The sequence below is a fragment of the Pristis pectinata genome, chromosome 6 (assembly GCF_009764475.1).
Source record: "Pristis pectinata isolate sPriPec2 chromosome 6, sPriPec2.1.pri, whole genome shotgun sequence".
Taxonomy (NCBI): Eukaryota; Metazoa; Chordata; class Chondrichthyes; order Rhinopristiformes; family Pristidae; genus Pristis; species Pristis pectinata.
The window spans coordinates 70,662,969-70,682,035 of NC_067410.1; the positions used below are offsets into that span (position 1 = coordinate 70,662,969).

Below are 19,067 nucleotides of genomic sequence, written 5' to 3' on the forward strand. Positions count from 1 at the left end.
GAAGGGGATGAATGGGAGATTGGAGTGCAGAGAGGAGTTTGGAGTGAGGACATAAAAGAACTGGATAATGAAAGGAGTGAGGAGTTTGGAGCGGATGAAGACAAAAAGGAAGTTGGAGTGCAGAGAGGAGCTCAGAGTGGGAGAGGATAAACAGGAGTTTGGAGGGGAGAGAGAAGTTTGGAGTTGAGACAATGAACAGAGAATGGGATCAGGGAGGAATTTGGAGAGGAGAGGTTGAACAGGTGACAAAGGTTCTATGGGGCATTATCCTTGGCCCAATCATTTTTAATAGACTTATCAATGACTTTCCCACTCGTATAAGTTCAGAGGTAGCAATGCATGCTCATCATTGTATAATGTTCAATTCCATTTGATCTCCTCCTTCCAGACCAGGACCTCATTCAGACATGGGCTGACAGATCAATATTGCAGCTTTGTCATGTTACCCCCTCAATTTTTAGTACATCACATTCCCTTCTGCATTCTCTTGGAATCAGTGTGGTTTCATTTGCTTGATTTTAGTGTTAGACTGATGTATATGTTGGGCTACGTAGTTACGGATTATATTTGTATACATTTCTGCAGCTACTCATGGTGCCCATGGATACCCAGTGTAGAGTGGGCAGATGTGTGCTGAGTCCATCCCTTATAGCAAGAGTTGTGTGCCAACATAATGAAGCTTGTCCACAATTGGAGAATTGGACCTTGTCACCAGTAGGACTGCGCAGTGATCACTCCTAGAAATACCGTTATGGACAGATGCACCTGAAACAGTTGGATTGACAAGGATGGGAACAAGTAAGTTTTTCACTCATGTTACTCACCATCTGCCATTGATCCAATCTGGTGCCTTTGCCTTTTGGACCTTTGCCATTCCAGCCAGCGATGGTGCTACCAAGTCACTCGTGGTCTTCCACAGGTAGTTTTATTGAATGGGATTAAGTTGTTGAGCTTACCTCTGTGCAACTTCTGGGTCCTATTTTATTTGAATCATGGTGTTAGTGTGAGGTATAGTTCTTTAGAACAATGGAGAATGTTTTGAGTTGAGAAAGTGGAGCCAGGCTGTTTCCACAAGTCATCCTGACCAGTAACACAAACGTATCAATCCAACACCTAACAGCATTTCAGTCACCCACCATGGATGGAATGACATAGTTTATGAAAAGGGATATGAAATAACAGCTTCATTTACAAAAAGACATTTCTAACATTAAGTGTGGGGTTTTTTTAGGTAACAAAGAAATCCATTTTCTCATGGTTCTAATGGGAAAAAGACCCTTAATCTCCAATGAAATTTTAAAAAAACATCAATTTGCATTTAATAATTAAACGTTCGGGAAAGGAAAATTAATTGTGATTCCTTCAGAGGTGGCTGGACTTTGGTCAATTTATTACAGACCAATTTTGGAAAGCAAATTAAGTAGGAGGGGTAGCCAATCTGTGAAGAGGATTATTTTTTAAGTAACCATGTTGTGCTGCGTTCAATTTAACTAATTATAAATTCAAAATGGAAGCGTAATCATGAACAACTCATGCAAGTTGCTCTTCAATTAATATAAAGGTTTAACATCAAATGATCAAAACAATACTTTGTATGCTATTGCATAAACATTATTTATTTAATTATAAGCATATCATTCACTGTAGGCTGTTGATACGATCATTGACTATATCAAATAATAGCAATTCCTTCATAAACAACACAGATCACTTTATGTTGAAAGGCTAGGAGAGGTTTCTATCCCTTGGAGATAATTGATAATTGATCAGTTTCTTCTTGGTCCCTTAATTTGCAAAATTGAAGTAAGATAAAATAAAATAAGATAAGGTAGCTTTATTAGTCACATGTCCATTGAAACACACAGTGAAATACGTCTTTTTGCGTACTGTTCTGGGGGCAGCCCTCAAGTGTTGCCACGCTTCCGGCGCCAACATAGCATGCCCATAACTTCCTAACCTGTACGTCTTTGGAATGTGGGAGGAAACCGGGAGCACCCAGAGGAAACACACGCAGACACGGGGAGAACGTACAAACTCCTTACATACAGCAACCGGATTTGAACCCGGGTCGCTGGCACTGTAAAGTGTTACGCTAACTGCTACACTACCGCTACACTATGCTAACCAAAGTCTACACTATGTGTCTCTCAATTATAATTAAAACCAAGTTTTTACGATGTTCATGCATTTGTTCCTTCAAAGGTGCTTTTGCCTTTACTGTACAATTGTCCCAATCAATAGAGCAGCTGTCTCTTGCTGCTCCTTCTGTTTTATACTTTTCAGTTAGATGCTAGATTTGGGGGCTTGTGGTGTAATGGAGAGATCCAACTTCCTTCTTTTAAAGTTTATTCTGTTAAAAGAATAGGTCTCTAAAGCATATGTTTTGTTGGACTGCTTTAAGCCATCTATTTTTAATGTAAATGATTAATTTAGCTGTCCAGCAAGTTTGAAACCTTTCCTATTGATCTGGCTGTGTTATCAGTGCCTGTTGGACAGCTGAATTTAGAAAATTTTAAGAATTTTTCAACCATGATAAAAAAGTGAGTATAACTCGCACCATCATTCTCATACTGCTTCATCTGTCGGCTTTAACTGGGAATGAATGAGAAGTTTTCACTTACTTCAATTTTGCAAAAATAAAGGACTGATTAGCAATGTTTACTGAAACTGTGACGCAGTCCATTATTCACGATTCTTTTGACTATAGAATTTACAACAAAGCAAAAGCTATATTTTCCTTCCCATCCTGTTTCTCTCAATATATTTACTGAATCTGATCTTACCGTGCAGAAGAATATAAGAGATACAAAGGAAAAAAGATTTACATTTATCTAGCAACATATGTGGCATTGCAAATCATTTGTACTGCCAATAGGGTACTTAGACAAGTGTAGTCACTGTTCGTGGCAGATACATGGTGAGACTGAGGGGGATTACAGTATTTAAGGTCTCAGCAGCTGGCAAAGATGAAGTGATGAAAATCACCAATGCTCAAGAGGCTCAGATTAAAAGGAATCAGATATCTTGGAGGTTGTAGAGCGGGAGGAGATTACAAGAAGAGGGGAAGATCATTGAAGGGATTTGAAAGTGATGAGAACTTCAAAATTAAGGAACTTCTTAATTGCAAGGTAGCTGCTGAGATGGTGTTAGTGTAAGTTTGGACATTGGCAGCAGAGACTTCATTTGAGTACAAATTTACAGAGAGAAAAAGGTGGCCAGCAAGTGTTCACTATAATAGTGAATTTTACACATCACAAAGACACAGATTAGGCAGAGGCAGAACTGTGTCATGTTACAGTTGTGGAAATAGGTGACATAAATGATGGCACAGATATGAGATCTGAAGTTCGACTCAAGCCATGTATAACAACAATGTTGCAAATAATCTGGTTCAGACACTGCCAGGGAGAAGCTTGGAGTCCGTGGCAATGGAGCAATGTCTCTGCTGGGGGCTGAAGATCGTTGCTTCAATTTTCAAATGGTGGATGAAAGTTCAGATTAGAAAGTAAGACAAAGAGTCCAATAATTTAAAGGGAGCAAATGATTGGAAGAGTGATAGTAAGATGAAGCTGAGGGCCCTCAGTGTACAGGTGGAAGTTATTGAGAACCATTTCGATTCCACATTGGAATTGAAGTTTGCCTTGGTGCAATTCCTTTGGCACAGAGATTATACCATGACCCTGGTCTTTTTGCCTGGCATGTTTGCGTCAGCTCAAGACAGACAAAGCAAAATTCAACATTACACCTGCAACAGAAAATATTTTTACATCCCTTCTGGCTGTGTTCGAGCAGCTTACCGCATGTTGGGCAGGCTCGAATGGAAGGGCAATTCTTCACCACACTATTACAGAGGCTGATTAATGGGCAATTGCGAAGAGTGTCCAATTCTACATTGGTGCACCCTTCATTGTCGCATCGGTCAGAACGTGGGCCAGGGCCCTTCCATGGTTTCATGCACTGCCAACAGAACTCATAAGCATTTCCTTTTTCTGCAGTACAGATGATGCAGCAAACATTGAGGTTATTCAGGTTTGTGCGTTCAACGAATGTTCCACATCCAGGACACTGTTGATAAAAAACAGAAAAACACATTTCGGGAAATAAATTACTTCACACTGATAACCCTTTTAAAGCATGCACCAGTATATATGCTTCAACTGTTATAGGCTGCCATGCCAATCCATTCCACCAAACAATCAAACTTTGTTTAATTCTTAATGAAGACTGCCTCATTTCAGAGAATTTGCCTTTCTGTGCTCACTAGCTTAGACCTTAAATCTCTCCACCATAGCCTGCACCATGGGGTCCAGGGGCAGATTACCAGTTAAAAGATAATGAAGACATTTGTGCGTGATACGAATATTGAACATAGGAGCAAAATGAATTTCTGTTGCTTGATAGAAACTTACTCCTTCTACATTGCAAATATATAATTTATATCCACAGAATGCAGACATGGATAAATGTTTGATATGTGAGGCTATTGTCTAAATTAGGACATGAGATTGGTCAGGGGAGTGGTAACATCCACATGAGGTTGGAAGTAAACAAACAAGTCATCTACGACTAGAACAACCATACCAAGGATTTCCTCCTGTCCTTTGGAAGGGTGAAAAATAATTCTGAGCAATAATCAAATAATAAGTCTTTTTATTTATTATTAGCTCAGGAAATGAAATAGGAGTATTTAACTGGTATTCCAGGAGGTGAGACAAGAGCCGGAAGATTTCATGATTCTCGGGTTTAATCAAAGAAGCGACTCTCAATTAAATATGTACTTCATGGTGGCAACAAAATAATTACTATAAAACAAATGTATGGAGACACTAACATTGTAATGTACACTATATAATAGACACCCTTGTTTTCAGTAACATACTACCTTGTGCTGATTTTTTAATTGAGAGACTTACTGATTTGTATTCACAATACTCGGCTGCAGCCAACACAGCAACTGTTTCCTCAAAGTGTCGCTGCTCCTCATTGGTCAGCACTGCCAATTTGCGAACTTCGTGATAGGGCCATTCCTGGCCACACTTCTCTGTTGTTCCATCTTTCAGTGCTGGGCAGTAGAACTTGTACTGACCCTGTAATTTCAAATTTGATTATTTAACTTGCATTCTCTCTCTACAATGAGAGTGGGAGAAACACCTTCCTCTTTGTACCCAACTCCCTCAGTGCCAAGTTCTCTCTCTCAAATCACTCTTTGTGCCCAACAGCACTGAACACTGAATGCCCAATCCAGTGTAGGGAAGATTCACCAGACTGATTCTGCATGAAGAGAGATTAAGTTAACTAGTCTTGTATACACTTAGGAAAATGAGAGGGGCTTTAAGTCACAACCAGGCTGTCTCAGTTGAAATTAAGCATGAGTGAAAATGCTGGTAGTGCTAGTGATACCCATATCCTCAGAAAGATTTTTTAAAGGTTATTCTCTCCAGACCTCCTGCAACCACACCATCTGTACCAGATAGAGTGTGGTCGGGTAGTCATTGGTGGAGCCACTAAAGCATGCCACATTCCCCCTGACATTAAAGGAGAAAGGTGAATCATTTGGGAACAGATTCTCCTGAGAAAATGTAAAATCAAAGAAATCAATGTTAATAAAGCAGCAGTGTAGATATATTTATATTTTTACACAGTTACGTGGCACTTTTAAATTCAAAGAGCTCAATTTAAAAGCCAGGCATTCCTACCCGATCCAGAAGGCTTCGACACCAGGCAGTCAGTGAGTTTGGATCTACTGCATGTTTGCAGGACATTTCTGCCCGCAAAATATTGGGATCATCGTCTCCTGAAATAACAGGTAACACAGTCCTTTTATGCTATGGAAATGGTTAGTCACCAAATATTTGTTTCTAAAGTCCAGGTCAGAAAATGAAAAATGCCTGAATCTACAGTGACTTATATTTCTTGGAAATCTAAATTTGAAAATAATCACGAGGAGCAAAGTCACAAATGGATTTTGCCTTTTAAATTTTGTTCCTGCTAATGCTCCTGTTCCATTCAATAGCACCTTCAAATTGGAAAAAAATAACTAAATATTCTCAAGGTAAACATGCATTTGGGGGCCTTTTCCCCCAAAATTCAATATTCCAGATTGTCGTACTCCGGCATGTTCCACATATTGGTTGACAGGTACCTTTCAGCTGTGAGTAAGGTGCAATGAAGTGTCTGAAATAGGGTTGACTGAATTGGATTTGAAAATCCTCCATAGTGGTCCTGGAGAAGCCGGAAATTAAATGCCAATGTCTTGAACATAGCTGTGAGCAAATTGGAAGTATCACCTGAGCACTTCTTTTTGTTGAATACTTGGGTATTCATTGTTAAAAATATCAGAGATGAGGATAAAGACAGCTAATTGGACAGTTTGATTCGCTCACTGACTGGTCCCAGCCCAATTCAAGCAAAGCTAATCCCAATGGAACAGTTTGCTTTTCCACACTTCTGGTTCCAGAGCCCCATGAGTTGAAACCTGTTTCTCCTACATCAGTCTCTGAGCTACCCATTCAACTCCAGGATTTTATTAAGGGATTTTTACCTAAATAGTGCTGCTTCTTTAGAACTCTTGTTCATGATTGAAGGGAACAGTGTTTATGTCCCTATATACACTGTCCCCCATTATCACTATATGTATTTTCACTTTCATCTGTACATAAGGAAGTCAGCTAACCATATTAAGACAGGTTACACAATGAAAGCTGGAGATTTACTGAACCCAAACTCTTAGCACACCATTAAACAAAATTTATATTTAATCCACGACACTATTTATTCCAGGTAAATCCAAGTACATGATTAGATTCCAGTGGTAAATTCAGCAGCTGTTTCATACCCCCAAAATACTTCCCATAATAGAACATAGATATTTATGTTTACCTGTGATTTCATCTTTTCCTTTCACAAATTTCAGAGTGTGATCATTAGGGTCATAATGTTTTTCACTTTGTTCTAGTACAGTTGACATCTTCCCAGCTGCAAAGTAGAAGCTCTCTGCAGTAGAAACCTCTCCGGAAAGTCCCTTCAACAACAGTTCCGGAAGATAACAACCACCACTGTCAATCAAACTATTCTGCATTTTGCTGCTGCGTGTCCACCTGCTTGTGCAAGATGTAAGGCGCACCCTTCCTCTTCCTGGAAAGGAAATTGCTGTGAACACATTAACACTTTATTTTCTGCATAGTAATTTTTACAGCCAATTCTTCACACAGTTCAGGGACAGATTATATAAATCTTTTTTATGTAAGTTCTGTTCACATGGGTGACACTGACAACGTGTACTTGTTTTTACTCAACATTAATTACATTGAGAATGTACATTAATAGATGTTGTAATTTCTCCCAAAATAGGTCAATGGGAATGTTCAGACCCAGTAATGTTAAAGGAATGATAATGTTGAGAAGGTGTATGATTTGAAGGGAAACATGAAGGGATTGTTGCTGTACGTGTCCTTCTGCATGATAGCAATCAAACAGGAGAGAGGTGCTTCCAAATCCCCTTGGTGATTTGCTGTCATGCATCATGTAAATCGTGAATATTATAACCATGCATGTGTTCTTGAGGGAGGAGATGAATATTGTGCCTAACTTTAGGAATGCCAGTTATGTGAACTTACCTTCCCTTGCTGGTGCTGACCTGTTGATGCAGCTCCATCCATCCAGATAAGTACATCTCCAGCTTCCAGACTCAAATAATCTAGATTGTGGCGGCACTCTTAGGGCATCAGGAGGTAAGCTTCAATACATGAGGTACTGAGTACCCAATCTCTGTCCTGCTATTGCAATCACAGATTTCATTGGGCAGCCGAATTTTTGCTCAACAGCAACAGGCAAAATGTAAATTACTGGAGATTCTGTTAAAGGTCGTGCCCTAAAGCAAAGAATTTTATTTTGGTAGTTACCATGGACCTACAAGGTATAAATACTGGGCAATCATCAGCCCAAGCCTGCTTGTTAAAATGGAGAAACAAGAGACTGTAGAAGCTGGGGTCTGGAGCAATAAACAAACTGCTGAAGGAACTCAGTGGGTCAGGCAGCATCTGTGGAGGCAAAGGCTTAGTCAATACTTTGGGTTGAGACCCTGCCTCAGTACTGGGACACCTCACATGTTCACCACCATTTTAACAACTTCCAGTTCCCTTCCCCCTACCGTCTCATCTTCACCACCTCCATTCCCCATCAAGAAGGCCTTATAGCCCTCTGTATCTTTCTAGAACATAGATCCCACCAGTTCCACTGCACTAACACTCTCCTCCACCTGGCTGAACCTCAGTCCTAATGCAGGGTCTCAACCCGAAACGTTGACTATCCTTTTGCCTCCCCAGATGCTGTCTGACCTGCTAAGTTCCTCTAGGAGTTATTTTTGCCCCTAATTAGTAGTCATGCCTTGCCATAGGCTGAAAATGGGCTACTTTACCATCAGAGGGTTGTGAAAGAAGGTGAACAATACACTTCGTGCATGTGATGGCGGGTAGGAAATTAATGAAGCAGATGAAAGTATCCTGCCTAAGGACAATTTCCTATGGATCTTTGGCAGTGATGCTTTGGGGCTGTGCCAAATCTTCCATCAAAACCTTGAGCTTCTGTAAGCTTTCCACTTGACTGCTTCTACACCCACTTCCTGCAAACCACAGCACCAATCTCTGTGGATCTTACTTTGTCTGTCTGGTGTCCAATTCATTGGGAAGACCGTGGGAGAATGGCCGTGACATCCAGAAGGTGTGTAAGTTGTGAATATAAGCATTACAACCGAGAGTTGGCCACACTCCTCCTGGAATCTGCTCAAATGAAGATCGAACTTCTGTCTCAAACCCAGTTTCTATCCCTATCTCCACATCCTTGACCCCCATACTGATTGAAAAAAAAGTCTTTCAATTACTGTTTTGAATTACGCTCACAGACTTCTGAGGTAGTGACTTACAAAGGTTCACAGCCCAGAGCAAACAGATTTCTCCTTATTTCAGGGATGAGGAGAAAACAGGAAAAAAGGGGTCATTTCAGAGGTAGTTTTGAAGTGCAATCATGACTGTAATGTAGAAAACATGACAATAGATTTGTGTAGAGTTACATCCCATGAATGGAAAAATTAAGAGAGCTTTGTATTGACATGGTATCTTTCAGGAGGAAGAGCTACTGCCTCGCCAGGGTGGTATTGTAGTGTAGTGGTTAGCGTGACGCTATTACAGCGCCAGCGATCGGGGTTCAATTCCCGCCGCTGTCCTCTAAGGAGTTTGTACGTTCTGCGTGGGTTTCTGCCAGATGCTCAGGTTTTCTCCCATGTTCCAAAGACGTACAGGTAGTTTAACATGGGTTTAAATAGGTGGCATGGACTCGTTGGGCCAGAAGGGCCTGTTACCATGCTGTATAAATAAAGATTTTTTTTTAATTTCAGCAACCCTAATCTCAGGTGCTGCCAAGGACACCTCCTACACTACTTTCTCCCTGTGACCAGTTTTCCCCCAGGTACTCCAGTTTTTTCCCATGCCCCAAAGGCATGCTGGTCAATTAGTTCATTGGCTACTATAAATTATCCCTCATGTAAGTGAGCGGTGAAAGAATTGGAGTGGAGTTGATGGGCAAGTAAGTTATGGGAAATAAGTTATGGGGAAATAAGTGGATTGATGAGTTTGCTGTGATAGCTGGCATGAACTCGATGGGACGAAGTGCAGTTGTTAATGTGGGAATTGTAGCTGCCAACTTGTACAAGGAAAGGTCCCACAAAGAGCATTGTGATAATGACCAGATAGTCAGTATTTTTAGATTCATGTAATTATAGAAATACATATTTTAGAAGCAGGTAATTTGCCCTATGTGCTCATTCTTGCCAAGAAAAGCTTGTTTACGATTTTCTGAGTTCCCAGTTCTGGGTTCGTACACCTGCAGGTCCCGATACTAGATGTGCTCTTAAGTGAGTTCCAGGTCTCCACAATGCTTTGCTGATCTTTCTCCACCTTAACTCCACTTGAATTATTTAACTGTATGCCCTGTAATTTTGACCTCTCTGGTAAAAGGCAGTATAATATTCCTATCTAATTCAGATCTCTAAAAACTTCATGCATTATCAGACTCTTTTGTTTCATTTAACATTGATTGAGGGATAAATGTCAACCAGATCACCAAAGACATCTCATACACTACTCAAGTTGGTGTCATGTTACTCTTTGCGTACACCTGAGAGAACAGATGACAGCTCAGCTTAATATTTCACCCAAAAACCTGCACCTTGCAGAGTCCAACATTCCTTTAGTCCAACACTGGAACGTCATGTTACATATTTTGTGCTCACGTCTTGGGTGAGGAACTTGAATGCAAGGTTTTCAGACTGCTCAACTGAACCAAAACTGGTGTAAACAGTGAGACAGATCTGTTACCCAGATGCCATTGCTCCTGTTGAACTCACCTGTGTTTCTCAAACTTCCATGGACTTCCCAGCTCCCAGGCTGGCAAAACCACCTAAGCAGCCTGCAGCAGGTTAAATGATGTAAGTACAGCACCCCCATTGAAATAAACAATATGAACCAGTTGCCCAGTGAACGCGTTGACTTCATTTGATGAAATTCAGTAAATTTAAATGTTTTTAATTGCTTTTAAATGTGTGTGGCTTTAAAAAATATACTGTATATACTTCTTTGAGTTGTTTCCATTTTTGCTACTTTCTGGGTTTTTTTAGTGTCTGTGAATGTCACAATGACAAACATTGAATTTGAATGACAGATTTGGTAGTCAGTGAGCCTTCCCGCACACTGCAGGAGTGGTCGAGCATGCTACAGCAGGCCGTCAACCAGTTGAATACATGGCCCACTGGCCAAGGGGTGTCCCCATTATCCCGTCATCTGGCACACACCCCACCTCCCGACTTGCAAGACCCTGGACCCCCCCGAGACCGAAGACTCAGGAAGAGTGTGGGTCCAACAGCCACCGGGCCCCCCTCAGAAGGGAGAAGTCATTGTGCGAGGTTCCGGGGACACCAGTTGGGTCACGATTCCAGGTCACACTAACCTATCCTGTCTTCATACCCAACACCTGACCCGCCGAGAATGAGTCTGTTCCTGAACAACCCCCCCACCCCACCCCCTACAGGATAATGGCACTACTCCAATCACTCCTTCTGCTCACCGTGAAGAGTGGCATCGGGACGTCTGCTAACACCTTCCTCAGAGTCGCCTACAAATTCACCAGCACCTCCAATGAATCAGACTGCTGGATTTGCGTCCAAACCCCAGCGCACGCTGGTGAAGCTCTACCACTTACACCGATTCCCCTGGATGATCTTCAGATGAACTGCTTACACAGACATATTGCGCCTGTTGGTATATCGGTTTGGGGAGGGCCAGATGGCAGTCCCCCACCACTCCCCTCACCACTACAGAACATCCCTTCTAGCGATCCCTGATGGGGTGGGTGTTTCAGGAACTGGTATTTCCCTCCCTCCAATTTGACCTCCACCTGAGTCCTGACCCTCCAAATCATCCCACAGCCACTGAGCAAGCCTAGGGAATGCTGGTGCAGACTCCAGAATGAGCACAGTTCCACCCTTTCAGCTGGACACAGTGAGTGCAAGCGAAACTGGTATCCAAGTGCCTCAGTGACCACTGCTGATGGTGCCGCTAAGCTGGAGGCTCCCTGGACTTTGAACGGGACCCACTGGATTTGTGGGCACCATGCCTACCCATGGTTCCCCACGAGCTGGTACGGTTGCTGCTTTCCAGCATTTGTGGTGCCCTATATCCACAGTCTCGATAACCTTGGGGAGCACCCGGCATACAGTGACCACTGGGACAAAACAGCTATCATGAAGGCAGAGAGGTTCTGGATGATAGCCTTCCCCACATATGGCATGGCCTAACTGTCCCGTGAGGTCATCCAGATCACCAGCGTGCTCCAGACGCTGGCTAACGAAACAGCAGTGGCACTGCAACATTCTGAAGATGCCCTGGCGAGGACGGCAGCGGAGCTGGCAGCCGTCAGGATGGTAGTTTTCCAGAATCTAATGGCCCTGGATTACCTACTTGCTGCGGATGGTGGTACCTGTGCAGTGATTGGTAAGGAGTGCTGTACCTTTATCCCTGATGAGTCCAGCAATATAATCAAGCTGGCTGCTCACATTCGGGATTCGGTGGCCAAAATTCAAAAAGCAAGGGACCAGCTCCTCCAGCATGACACCTTTTAGGGAAACTGGTGGCTGTTTGGGTCTCTGGGGGGATGGTGGTCAACTGTCATCCACTGGGCCACTGCCCTCGTTCTAATTGTAGTAGCTATCTGTATCTTGTGCTGTGCTTGTCAGATTATTAGGACCACTTCTGCCTTCCATTCCAGTACTACACACTGACGCATACTTTTAAGCTTAGTGATAGTTACTCCCATGATTAGTGAGTGGTGTGACTTTCGAGGAGTGGAATGTATTGTGAAGGTTCATGGCTGTCACATAACACCATTGACCACCTGGTCGAAAGTCACATCACTGTCAATCAAGGGCTGGCTCCACCCACCCATTAGTGCACACCCTTGACCAGTGGCCTATGTAAACACCTTTGTACCTAGCCCTGATCCATTGGTTTGCTTGAATTACCTGGGCTGGATCACCCAGCCCTCCAGCACTATAAAGAATGCCACATGTGCGTGGTTCTCTCTCTTTTGATTGCTCCAGGAATTGTGAAACAATGCTGAAGAGACCATTGGCAAGAGTGTGCACTGCCACAAGGGTTAGGAGTGTCCTAAGTAGATACCGGGAGCATTGAGCCAATACTTGCACTGAGGCAAGGGGTCAGGCATCGTATTGTTTCTTCCTTGATCATTTGTAACCAGCTTGTTGTGTGTGTGTGTGAATGCATCTCACCCTTGTTGCGATTTCCCCCACGTTCACGATCACCCATGTGTGTGTCTGTATGTGTGCGTTCGTCCCTGTTCATCCTGGAGAGGTTTCAGGGTACTTGGAAGCATATGATAAAATAGGCCGAAGTCAGCATGGTTTCCTTAAGGGGAATCTTGCCTGATAAATCTGTTGGAATTCTTTGAGGAAGTAACAGGCAGGATTGACGAAGGAGAGCTAGTGAAATTTGTTTACTTGGATTTTCAGAAGGCCTTTGACAAGGTGCCACACATGAGGCTGCTAAACAAGATAGAAGCCCATGGTATTTCAGGAAAGGTACTAGCATGGATAGAAGATTGGCTGACTGGCAGAAGACAAAGAGTGGGAGTAAAGGGGGCCTTTTCTGGTTGGCTGCCGGTGACGTGGTGATCCTGGGAATGAAAGTGTTAATGTATGAGCAGCGTTTGATGGCTCTGGGCCTGTACTCACTGGAGACCAGAGGGCACAGCCTCAGAATAGAAGGACATCCCTTTAGAACAGAGATGAGGAGGAATTTCTTTAGCCAGAGGGTGGTGATCTGTGGAATTGATTGCCAAAGACGGCTGTGGAGGCCAAGTCATTGGGTATATTTAAAGAGGAAGTTGATAGGTTCTTGATTAGTAAGGTTGTCAAAGGTTACAGGGAGAAGGCAGGAGAATGGGGTTGAGAGGGAAAAATAAATCAGCCATGATTGAATGGCAGAACAGACTCGATGGTCTGAATAGCCTAATTCTGCTATGGTTTTATGGAAGTGTGGAGGATTCCTCATGAGGGGAAATCTCCAACCAAGGGTCACTGTTTAAAAACAAAGGGCTACCAATAGCTTCTAAGAAGATTAACACCATTTAGGACAAAGAAGTCTGCTTGATTGGCACCCCATCAACTACCCTACGCATTGACAGGCGACATCCATGGGATGACTGTTTAGTTTATGGAAATTCACCCTTAAGGAATTCACAAATCACCACAAAAAATTTTGACCTCTGGAATAAAAATCGGTCTCATGGAATTTATGCAAAAAATGTAAATAAATCAACAAAACATTTATTTTTTATAACTTACGTTTCTTGATGCTTGCGCAGATGACATGGATTGGCATTATGGAAAATTGCAATATGGACCGTTTCCTCAGAACGCAACACCCCCAACAATAACGCGGGGGTCACCACTACCTCCTCCACTACCAACACACAATGACTGCAGTACATAGCATCTGCAATTGGCACAGCAGTTACTCACCCAGCCAACTCCAACAGCACCTCCCAAACCCATGACTTCTCCCACCAAGTAAGGACAAGGCAATAGGTGCATGGAAACACCACCACCTGCTAGTTTCCCTCCAAGTTATGCTCCATGTTAGCGTGCATACTGTTTCTTTCAGCAGGACGTTCATTCTTTCGATCAGGCCCGATTCCTGTGGATGGTAAGGAATATGGAACAGCCACGAGATCCCTGCCTCAGCCGCCCATTTCTGGACTTTAGCCCCAGCAAAGTGTGAGCCCTGATCAGATTGTACTTCCTATGGGACTCCATAGATGGAGGAAAGGTACTGCAATCCTTTGATGGTGCTGTTCTGGTCGGCCCTCTCACAGGGCACCGCCATCAGGACACCTGAGTATGTGTCCACCATCGTCAGGGCGTATTGCTTTTTATTGTAGCGTGGGAGCGGTCCGATATAGTCTATCTGCCACATTCCCGTGCTGTGGTGAATGTGACCTGGTGGCCCTGCTGGCAGATGGGGCAGTTAATGATGGTGGTCTTGCACTGATCCACTGTGAGGGTGACCCTGAACTGCTCTGCCCAACGGCGTGTGTTGTCGGCCCCTAGGTGACTGTTCTTGTGTTGTGGCCATGCAGCTAAAGCGCTGAGGTCAGGTTCCTCTGGGGAGGCGGTAGTGCAGCATATCTGGGCAGCCTGGTCCACAGCGGCATTATGTATGGCCTCCTGTGTACTTCTGTGGTATGAGCATCCACATCATGGACCGAAATCTGTCTTTGGGTGGCCTGATCCCAGGTAAGACGCCAGTGTCCCCAGAGGGGGCGCCCATGAATTTCCCATTCATGCCACTGTGCCATCCACACCGCCATGCCGTTGGCCACTCCCAAGAGTCGGTATAGATGTGGACTGGCCCGGTGGTGTTGGGTAGGGTGAGTGCTACTGCCGCTAGTTCAGTCAATTGGCTAGATCCACCCGCTTCCTCTTCGGTCAAGGTTTTACCTGTGGCAGGATGAAGTTCCGCCACCTTCCAATATTGTTTCCCCCCTTTCCAGTGGCTGGAGCCGTCTGTGAACCAGGTGTGCAGTTTTTGTTCGGGGTCGAGGGAGTCGAAGGGTTGGCCCCAGGATACGGGAAGGCTGGATCTCAGGTATGTCTGGGGGTGGGTCCTGGGACTGGGGGACGGACATGACCTGTTCATGGATGCAGCTGACCCCTTCCAGACCGGGTTTGGCCTGGTCCGCGATGTACCACTTCCACTTCACTATCGAGGACCTCTGGGCTCGGCCCTCTTTGCGTGTGGAGTCAGGGGACTTGACCCAATGCATTATGGGCAGGTGGGGGCAAAGGACCACAGGGTCTGTACCAGTTTGGTGCTCGGTGGTGAGGAGCACCAGGTAGCAGACAAGCAGCTGGCGCTTGAAAGGGTTGTAGCGAGTAGTGGCAGCAGGCAATGATTTGGTCCAGAAGCCAAGTGGGACTTTGCACCTCTGGACCTTCCGCCAGAGGTTCCATTCAGCAACCTTCTCACTAGCGGAAACCTGTAACTCGAAGGGGACCCCTTCTTGTTCAGGTCCCCAGGAAAAGGTGGCTTTCTTTCGAGAGACCCTATAGAGGGGTCTCAGGAGCATGGTGAGGTGGGGTATATGCTGCTGCCAATAGCTGAGGAGACCCATGAACCTCTGGGTGTCAGTTTTGTTGGAGGGGATGGCAAACTTTAACATCTTGTTTCGGGCAGTTTCAGGAATGTTTTGTTTGCCTGCGTGCCACTGGATCCCAAGAAACAATGCATTCTGGGCTGGGCCTTGTACCTTTTCCATATTAATGGCCCAGCTCCGTTCTCTGAAAGAAGAAATTAGCATCTCAAGAGCCTCTTAGACAATGGCTTCAGACAGCCCTTGTAGGAGGATGTCATCAATGTAGTGGGTGGCTGAGACCCTTGGGGGAAGTTGAATGGCTTGCAAGTCTCGGGAGATTAACCCATGGCATATTGTCAGACTATGAATGTACCCTTGTGGTAGATGTTGGAAGGTATATTGTCTCCCGTCCCAGATGAATGCAAATTGGTCCTGGGAGTTGTGATGGAGGGGGATGGAAAAGAATGCATTGGCTAATACACAATGGCGTACCACAGCTTGTCGGGGCGCCCTGAAATGTCCTCAGCCAGAGTGGCTATGTCGGGTACAGCGGCAGCAAGGTTGGGGGGCAATCTTGTTAAGGTGTCGGTAGTCCACCGTCATGAGCCACGTCCCATTCTTTTTGCAGATGGGCCAGATGGGGCTACTGAAGGGGAAGGCTGCAGGTTGGATGACTCCCTCCCATAGCAGGGCTTGGATGGCCTCTGTGATGTCTTGGTGTCCCCCGGCACCCTATACTGTCGACTGCAGATGACTTTGGAGGGGGAGGGTACGACAACCGTTCCCACTTGGCTGCCCCGACTACCACCATAGCCTGGGCGACTCCAAAAGTGAACTTGCCCCATAGGGACTGTCCCTTTAAGACATTGATCCCCAGTATGCACTCAGGTGAGGCTGCTATTAAGACAGTTACGGTCCGAGGAGATTGGTTCCCGATGGCTATGCGGACTTTGACTTCCCTCACGGGCAAAAGGGATCCCCTCAACCCCTCTATCTGCATCTGTGCCCCGTTCCACGAGTGGGGTTCCTCGAGATGGTGTGCTGGGCACCCGTGTCGACGAGTGCCATCCACCTCTGCACGTTCCCCTTTCCCCAGTGTACTGCTACGGGTATATGAGGCCTCAGGTCTCCCCGGCAGGGGAGGGTGTTGGAGCAAATGCGCTGGGGACCCTGGCCTTCATCCTATGGGAGGGGGGTGGAGGTCTGCCACTCTATGGGTGAGGGTTCCTGCTGGCAGAAGTGGGACATTTCCTGTCGCAGCAGGTCCCAGAGCTGAGTAGAGAGGATACTGTTTCAAGTGGAGGAGGGGTGGAGGCAGTATCAGTGTCTGCGGGGCCAGCCCACGTGGTCCAGTGGTTGGGGGTGCCCCGTGTCAGGCTTGGTCCCGGGGTGGCTGTGGATCTTCCCCCAGCCAACTTTCCCCTGAAGAGCTCTTTCCATCGTGCATGGAGAGCAGAGGTTGGGACCCCATCTATGCTGGCGCAGTCCACCCTTGCACGCAACAGGTCTAGGTACAACTGCTTGCGCGTGCGATGAGGGGTTGTGTCTCCAGCCCTCGTGTCAGCTCTACGGACCTGGGCAGGCACCCCCCACTGCATGTACTCCAGCCCTTCCAGGAGGGTGATGGCATCCTCTACGGTCTTCCCAGCTGGCCCCATGAGGGGCAGGACCACTGGCCTCAAGTCAGGGAGCGCGGTGGCGACCTGGTACCCCACTAGCACGCCGGTCGCCCTGGTGTTCTCTAAAAGCTCAAGGTCACCAGCCCTCTCATAGATGCCAGTCACCAGCGCCCATACCCTGATGACCCTGGTGCCCTCACTGACCGTGCTCCACTATGGTCACCCGTATAAATCCCACTCGAGGAGGGTAGGGTACCGGACCCCCACAGCGGTCACTACCCAATCCCACAGGCTAGCGGTGTCCCCGATCCCTCCCAGTGGCACCCGCAAAGCGTTATTAATGCTGTGTTGATCAGACAAGCTCCCTAGTGTCCTCGCTTCCTGGTGAGGGAGGCTCACGTTGGGGGCCCCCATCATCCCACAGTCAGAGCAGCCATGTGGCCAGTTGTTCGCCAGACTGCTGGCAGTACTGATCCGCCAGCTGGGTGAGTTCCTTGGAGAAATCCCGAGTCTTCGTGGACTCAGAGGGACCATGGGCACTTTCCCCTGTGAAGGCCCCATCCTGACTCCCCACCCTCTGTGGCGGACCTGGGACCGTGTGGTGACGGGTCGAGCCTGCAGGGGTTCGGGTGCGTAGGGGGGAGGGCGGGTGTGATGGGGCTTGGGCTCTTTGGCACCCCCTCCTCGTCAGCATCCATCCATATATCCCTATCCCCCAGCCATTTGTCCAGCTTGTTGTCGCGCCGGATGAGGGCACGAATTTTAAATAGGTCTGGCTGCCAGCCAGACTGGCAGGCTGCCTGCGCCTGCTGCAGCTGAATCAGCCTGCAGGCGACCTCAGTACCACTGGCCTCAGGGTCGTTGGTTTGGGTCTGGGCATTCTGAACTGCTTCCTGCAGCGTACAGCACCGCTGCTGGAGCACCTCTATCTCCCTATCTTTCTGGAGACCTGTATTCTGCAACTGGCTAGTAATCCCAGCCTGGCATCTCAGGAGGGACGCAAGCAGCCAGAAGGCACACCTTTGACTCCCTTTGACCCTGGGGAACCCCAACTTCTGGAGGAGGGCGACCACATGGTGCCCCAGTTTCTCACCATGGGGGTCTAACTGCTCAGCCCAGTCCACTGACTTACCATGGTCTGCCAGCATGCTGGCCAAGCTCCCAAATCTCTCACTCTCATCGGTCCTCCCAGGAATCCTATCCTCAGTGCCTGCACTGGCCTTCTTCCCTCTGTTCCAAAACTTCCTTCCCCACATCTGTGTCCAGCCAAAACCTTTAAGACCCTGCTCGCAGCGCCAAATGTTGTAAGGCAAGTCTGTAAGGTCTCAAAGGGCAAGGACTCTGGACACAGTCTTTGGAGTTAAAAATGATTTATTCACAAAGACAAATGTGGGACAGGCTAAGTGGGAACGAATGCAAACTTACACACATGGGTGATCACAAACATGGGGAAATCACAACAAAGGTGAGATGTGCACACACACACACACACAAAACAAACCGGCTACAAACAAATCAAGGAAGAAACAATACGATACCAGCCACCCCTTGAGTCAGTGGAAATATTGACTTTATACTCCAGGAAGTCTACTGAGGATGCTCCTAACCCTTGTGGAAGTGCACACTCTTACCAATGGTCACTTCAGTGTTGTTTCACGATTCCTGGAGCAATCAAAAGAGAGAGAACCACGTACATGTGGCATTTTTTACAGTGCTGGAGGGCTGGGTGATCCAGCCCAGGTAATTCAA

The 19,067-nt window shown here is 46.0% G+C and overlaps 1 protein-coding gene across 1 annotated transcript; it reads right to left on the reverse strand.

Moving 5' to 3' along the window:
* Positions 1–1,825: 1,825 nt before the first annotated feature.
* LOC127571625 (uncharacterized) lies at positions 1,826–7,032 on the reverse strand. The gene is made up of 4 exons (XM_052018180.1): positions 6,880–7,032; positions 5,697–5,794; positions 4,914–5,087; positions 1,826–4,065 (listed from the first exon to the last, which is right to left on the reverse strand). Exons 1-4 carry the CDS (start codon positions 6,965–6,967, stop codon positions 3,598–3,600), a joined length of 828 nt encoding a protein of 275 aa, XP_051874140.1. The 5' UTR covers positions 6,968–7,032; the 3' UTR covers positions 1,826–3,597.
* Between the last annotated feature and the right edge of the window lie 12,035 nt (positions 7,033–19,067).

Coding starts and splice junctions, on each gene's coding strand:
- LOC127571625 (XM_052018180.1), bottom strand. CDS start 6,967: ATGTCAACTGTACTAGAACAAAGTGAAAAACATTATGACCCTAATGAT. Junction 5,795..6,879: donor AGGAAAAGATGAAATCACAG/GTAAACATAAAT, acceptor CTGTTATTTCAG/GAGACGATGATCCCAATATT. Junction 5,088..5,696: donor GTCGAAGCCTTCTGGATCGG/GTAGGAATGCCT, acceptor TTGAAATTACAG/GGTCAGTACAAGTTCTACTG.